The sequence below is a fragment of the Xyrauchen texanus genome, chromosome 28 (genome assembly GCF_025860055.1).
Source record: "Xyrauchen texanus isolate HMW12.3.18 chromosome 28, RBS_HiC_50CHRs, whole genome shotgun sequence".
In the NCBI taxonomy this organism is placed as follows: Eukaryota; Metazoa; Chordata; class Actinopteri; order Cypriniformes; family Catostomidae; genus Xyrauchen; species Xyrauchen texanus.
The window spans coordinates 37,186,455-37,193,079 of NC_068303.1; the positions used below are offsets into that span (position 1 = coordinate 37,186,455).

At 35.4% G+C, this 6,625-nt stretch overlaps 1 protein-coding gene across 2 annotated transcripts in view; it reads right to left on the reverse strand.

Moving 5' to 3' along the window:
* The window catches only part of LOC127621784 (palmitoyltransferase ZDHHC14-like), a 61,672-nt gene extending 58,795 nt beyond the window's left edge, over positions 1 to 2,877 (reverse strand). For both annotated transcript variants that reach the window (XM_052095510.1, XM_052095511.1), the window contains exon 1: positions 1,636 to 2,877. In XM_052095510.1, coding sequence (XP_051951470.1) covers positions 1,636 to 1,883 — 248 coding nt within the window. In that variant the 5' untranslated portion in view covers positions 1,884 to 2,877. The remainder of the gene's footprint in view (positions 1 to 1,635) is intronic.
* Between the last annotated feature and the right edge of the window lie 3,748 nt (positions 2,878 to 6,625).

The following is a 6,625-nucleotide window of genomic DNA, read 5'->3' on the forward strand; positions in this document are numbered from 1 at the left end:
GAATCCAATTGTTATATGTCAACAGTTTGTACTCTGGGTTAGTTCAACATCAACTGACCTAAAAACACATCGGATAGTGTTGTAAGTTACATTTCTTTAATTCTGTTACACCATATTTACTTGTAAATTTACTCAGCTTTAGCGAGAGGGTGCACGACCTTAAGTGGACTCCAATTGCACTTTTTGATAAAATCACCAACCATAAATACATTTCAGTTATAAATAAAGTGGGGAAACCAGCAGCTGATTTATCAATTGGAATATACAATGGAAGGGAACTGGACAGACTGAACAGGACACTTCTGTTTACAGAAGTTACTGTATACATGGTCCATTTATGGTCTTTGGGATAAAGTGTGCATTTGACTTGTCTTTTGTTTGGATATTTACACTGTTAATGTCCGGTACTTTGAAAAAGGCAGAGTGGAAGTCTTCAAATCTTCCAACACTGACATAGACCTTTTTATTTGTGCTTATTGAAGTAAAAGTTCTTGAGCTTGATTCTGCTCCGCTTACTTCCCTAATGCACAGTGGTGGTACCATGGAACTGTACACCTGTAAAAAGTACAAATGTGTTTTATACTACTTTTAGTTATTTATACCTGATCTAACTCATAAAAATAACTTTCATTGGTGTAACCTGTAGCCATGTAGATAGTGATGATATTTTTTACTTGAATAAAAACACATTTTGTTAGCTACCCGACAAACGGAGTTACAGCATATTGACAAAAATGTTAGCCTAAAAAAAACATCTAAATTAACAAGTTTGATTCAAGTCAGTAATATTATTTAACATTCCTAAATCAACTTGAATAGAATACATTAGGTTACACCAACTAAACTAAATTTGAGGTTTAGTAGAAACAGCTCATTAAGGTAACTATTCCACTTTTACAGTGTGTGTCAGATGGTAATACCATGGTAATTCGGAATATCCCATAGGACGAAATTATTACATGTACAATACAATGGTATTTCATTGCTACTTCAATATACTTCAAAGAATGCATTTCTTTTACCATGGTCCAAACATGGTATTACACAATGAAGCACATTTTAGGCTATCTGACAAAACATTTTACACAGTATCTGATGGTTATACCATGCTGATTTGTGTATGCAAATACCATGATACCAAATGATGACCATATTCATATACCATGTTATTTACATGCTATTCCAAGGAACTTCAAAGAATGCAATGTTTTTACCATGGCAAAAAACAAAACATGGTATTACCATTACACACATTTTTAGATAACCTGACAAAACATTTTACAGTTTCTGATGGTTTTACCATGGCACTTTGGTGTATCCCATGGTACTGAATAATGGCTATATACCATGGTATTTTAACACTACACCAATTTACTTCAAATAATGCAATAGTATTAGCTACATTGCCAAAACATTATACTTTTACGTTGTAAAGAAAAAGTGTTAAGCTCAAATTTTTCCTTAGCTATTTCTACCTGATCTAACCCTTAAAATTAGTATTGTTCGTGAAACCTATTGTAATTAGATTGCTTCAGTGATAATAAATAAACTATTTGACTAAAAAAACAGTTAATTTAGGTGACACCACATGAAACACATTTTCTGGTTAACTTTTTTTCAGAGTATAACACTTACTCAAAGGCAAAGAAAAGGCCACTGGTCACCAGAATGAGAACCATTGTAAGGTAGAAGACCCCGGTCTGCTTGGCCATCATGATCCTACCGTTGCAATAGAACTTATTTCGGCCAGGAAAAACCTGCCATTTCCTTTTGAACTTCGTCGTGTGAGGGGTCTCCATGGGTGAGGTGTTACGAGTACAGATCTGATTGTATTGGCACTCCCTAATGGATTCCTCAACTCCTAGATGCATGTTGCCTTTCATTTAACCAACCAGCAATAACTTTTAAAAAAGCAACAAAAGTGATCCAGTAATTCAAATGCGCTCCACTGATGAGTTAGCTGAAACTTGGAGAAACATCACTGGTGCTGGAGAACGATTTACACAACCCAGTTATAGAAAACCATCAAACTGTATCCAAGGAACCATTTGTTTTGCTTCACGTATCATAGAAATGGTCCGTAATAAAATTGCAATTACATTGAAAACGCATTAACCTGTCCTTTATATCCAAAACGAAGGCAATGAAATAAGATCCTCGTGTTTGATGTACATGTTTGTTTGCACAACTCCATTGCAGATGTTATCCTAAACACAACAGGATGCGCTCCAGGGCACACAAAAGCATGTCTGCATAATGTCCACAAATGTCGCTGGGTCTATTTGCTTCTATAAAGGTTGTAACTCCACTCATGTGGGTCAGACGCGTTCCGTTTAAATCAAATCCACCGAAAACACTGGCCGTAATGTTCAAAAAGCGTCTTTCCGACGTCTTCTTATATCCAACTCATGACAGCTCATTATTGCATTAAATACAGCTAAAATATATTTAGAAACACCCGCAGGATATAACTACAGCAAACAGACACGAGGAGAGAAGAGGAGGGCGTTTAATCATCTATATCGATGATGATGATGATGATGATGATGATGATGATGATGATGATTAAGTAGAGTGAAAAGAAAGATCGCAGTCGCTCTCACTGAATGCCAGGATGTGGTTGGAGGAGATCACCGCGTGAACTGTTTGAGCTCGAAGCACAAGATGAAACTATAAACAGCGGATGTGTCTCAAAATCGAGCGAGCTCCCTACCTAGACAGCATGTTTGGACACCCGCCTCAAACCCTTGGGTCCGGGTATCGTTCGTTCATTTGTTTTTGCTTTCATATATAAAAACGAGAAAACAACTCCTTTTTTCGTTTTTTCGTTTTTTTTTGAAAAACGAAAAAACTAAATTATGACTTGATTTTTGGTTTTCCCATTCTTGCACGGAAATCAGAAAAACGACTTGATATTCCGATTTTCCCCTGTGGGTGGGGCTAAACCTGATTGGCAGGATATGCATTCATTGTTTTTCAAACTAAGAGTTTTCCAAACACTGTATTTGTTAGCCTGTAAAATTAATAGTCTATATGCATGCTATTTGTCACCCAATTATTTGGCTTCACTGACTGAAAAAATCTATTGAAATAGCCTAAATTCAAGCCTAAAAGCCTGTTCACGCACTGACAGTTGTCATTATACAAATTTAAATAATACATTTATTCTTTGTTTTAGATGTTTTTATGAACTTAAATTCTTATGAATAATATATTTTCTATAATGTCTATTTGTTATTTATGGCCTGTATGCACATACACATAAATATGCTTTGAGGTTCCTAGTAATATGCCACATGCAGGCTATAGTCAAAGTTTAGTGCTATATTACATCGTCATTATAATACATTATAATGCAGGATTGTCATCTGTCCTCTTATGTCAGATTCTTAAATTTAGTCAACAAATTCAATCAGAATGCAAAGACACTGTGTTTGGTGTATGGTTACTATGACCAAATAAAAGGAAGTCGGTATCAATATAATACATTTTTGGATTGAGATTTTGGATTGAGATTGACCCAGGCTGTTTAGCCTGTGTCATGTGGATTTACACATACACAGCAAATTATAATTGCATAAATTATGTTAAGAGATTAATGTTTTAAATGTAAAAAATTGTATGTAGAAATATGAAATTATTGGAAAAAAAATGAAACGTCTACTTTTTAACTATATGAAACTAACACCGCCATTAGGTGGTGGCAAGTCTCTAATGAGGGAATTGATTCCTTTATTCCAGGGGTCGACAAGTAAGGTTGGCATCGGGCCAAAAAATATTTTTGACACTAGATGGCTGGCCAGAACACAGTCAATGGATAATTTAAGAAATTAATTGATGAAAAATGCAACTAGAATTACATGTGACAGACTGTTACAGTGTCTTTTGTAACTGGTAGTGAGCTGTTACTCTGTGTTAAATCCTGTAGTAGGACAGTCATTAACAAAAAGCCACATTTGTGTGGGGGTGTCCGGGTTTTACACTGAATACATTAATAAAGCAGTAGGGATGAGTCACGATTTTCGAATATTCGATTTGTTGATTTAATTATAGAATTTCGAATAGGTCGTGCGATTATTGTCTAAACAAAGATTGATGAAGTGTTTCTGCCAAATGCCTCTGTTGCAGCAGATATGTATCATCAAGAAGTTGGGTCAACTCTGACCAGGTTGTTCATGTTTGGCAGTAATCCCATCACATCAGTAGAGGACAGAGCCAGTGTGGAACAGCACTTCACAGAACAGTGGCCTGACATTTCTGTTCTTTTTGATGAGGCAGTGAACTACAATGGCACACCTTTCAAAAATGCGTTGATGTGTCTAATAAACACAACAAAAAGATTTGCCTAAAAATTGTTCATGTTTTATTGATTATCTGATGTTTCAACGATTTACTTAATCAAAATAAATGCATGTAACAAGCTAAAATTTCTGTAAGTGTTTCCATGCATATTGAAATATAATTTCATTTACATCTTAGTGAAAGCTACCCTACATTTCAGATGACAAATGTGGATATTTGTAGGCCTATGAGATTATTAATTCATGATTCAAAAGTGTAACAGTTGTTACTTATTTTTATATATTTGATATAGTCTATTGGTGAAGTAGCTTTTTTTTTTATATAGAACTGCTTTTGAAATTATTATACAAATGTAAAGTCATTCTGTTGGATAATATTTGTTCCTTAGTGTAAAATGGAAGTATATGGTAATTTTATTATATGAGCAAAAAACTATGCTGTAACAGTTTTAGAACTAGACAAATCTCTGCATTAATAATATGGTATTAAATGCATTAATAGGCTAATATAAAAATTGCTGTGTTTGCTCGGGATTTGAACCCGGGTCGTGATCGTAACGTAAGTTCTACCACTCGGCCATGAGAGTACTCACTGAGGAATGCCCAAACCTTCGTTTCTCCAGTGTGTGTTCGCTCACATGAGCGAGAAGCGCTCTTCATTCGTTTCATTCCTCAATAGAATAGTAAAAAAATATCAGCTTAATTGCACCTAATTTATTTTTGTTTGTTTATTTGATTTTTTTTTGTTATCGCGCTGCTCCCGGCCCGGGGAATAGGCTTATGTCGCCAACCGACGTCAAGATAGGCCTACAATATGAAATATATAGGCTATATATTGTTCTTGTCTCTATTTTTTCTATTTTTCTGGGCTAAAAATGTTTTATTCTGTTTACCATAGTTGTAGTATTTCATCTTTACTGTTAATTGACATTAACCCCACTTACATTTCAAAATGCGGCAATTGCTGCTGTTTTGCACAATATCCATTTGCGCCACCTGGCGGTCATTTCGCGAATGACTTGAAATGCGACTGGTTTATTTTTTCTGCGGCGATAATAGGCATTTTGGTTGACTACTGTAGGTGTTTGCAATGACTGTCTTGAAAGGCATCCTCAAAACTGTAGTGAGCAGGAGTATAGGGACGGCAAAAGTAACCTATATTGCGATGGAATGCAATATAAACTATAAGAAGGGCCTTCTCTCCATTCAGCCTTTTGTCTGATAACCACCGTGACAACTTCAATGCGTGAACATGTTTACATTTAGGCTATTTCAATAGATTTTTTCAGTCAGTGAAGCCAAATAATTGGGTGACAAATAGCATGCATATAGACTATTAATTTTACAGGCTAACAAATACAGTGTTTGGAAAACTCTTAATTTGAAAAACAATGAATGCATATCCTGCCAATCACATTTAGCCCCACCCACAGGGGAAAATCGGAATATCAAGTCGTTTTTCTGATTTCCGTGCAAGAACGGGAAAACCAAAAATCAAGTCATAATTTAGTTTTTTCGTTTTTCAAAAAAAACGAAAAAACGAAAAAAGGAGTTGTTTTCTCGTTTTTTCGTTTTTATATATGAAAGCAAAAACAAATGAACGAACGATACCCGGATCCCCTTGGTATCTTGGCTATGTAAACAATATTTTTGTAAATAACCAAAAACGAAGTGCTTGAAAACGCTCTCCATTGTCGCATACTTAGGAAAACAAAGACAATAGGAAACTAAAAACTGAGGCCATGTCCACACTATTAAATTTTCCCTTAAAACGCATACACTTTGCTATGTTTATGCCTCATCCTTATTAGAATGCCATTTGCCTCCACTGAAAATAAAGCGTTTCGAAAAAGCTCTCCATTTCCGCATACTTTGGAAAACAATAGGAGAGTTAAAAACCGAGGTTGTGTAGGCCTACTTGCGTCCCCACAAACATTTCTTTTTAAAAACGCATTCATTGTGCTACGATTAAATCTCTCACGAGAATGGAGTTTTCCTCCACAGAAAACGGAGCATTTAGAAAATGCTCTTCATTACTGTATATACTGCGAAACGATGAAGAGTTTTACATACTCTTAGTCTGACAAAACTTCAAACACACGCACACACCCGCACGCGCGCGCATATCGCACCAATAATGCTATCTAGGTAGGCAGCTCTCTACGTTATGAGACGCAAAAAATCGTTACAGCCATCCACTGACCAAACCAAACCAAATCAAATTACATAACATTCAACAACATGTTTTTAACAATGCTTAAAAAAAAATACAAAAAAGGCCGAAACAGAATAAATAAAGAATAGTAGAACAAATGCTAGGCTTA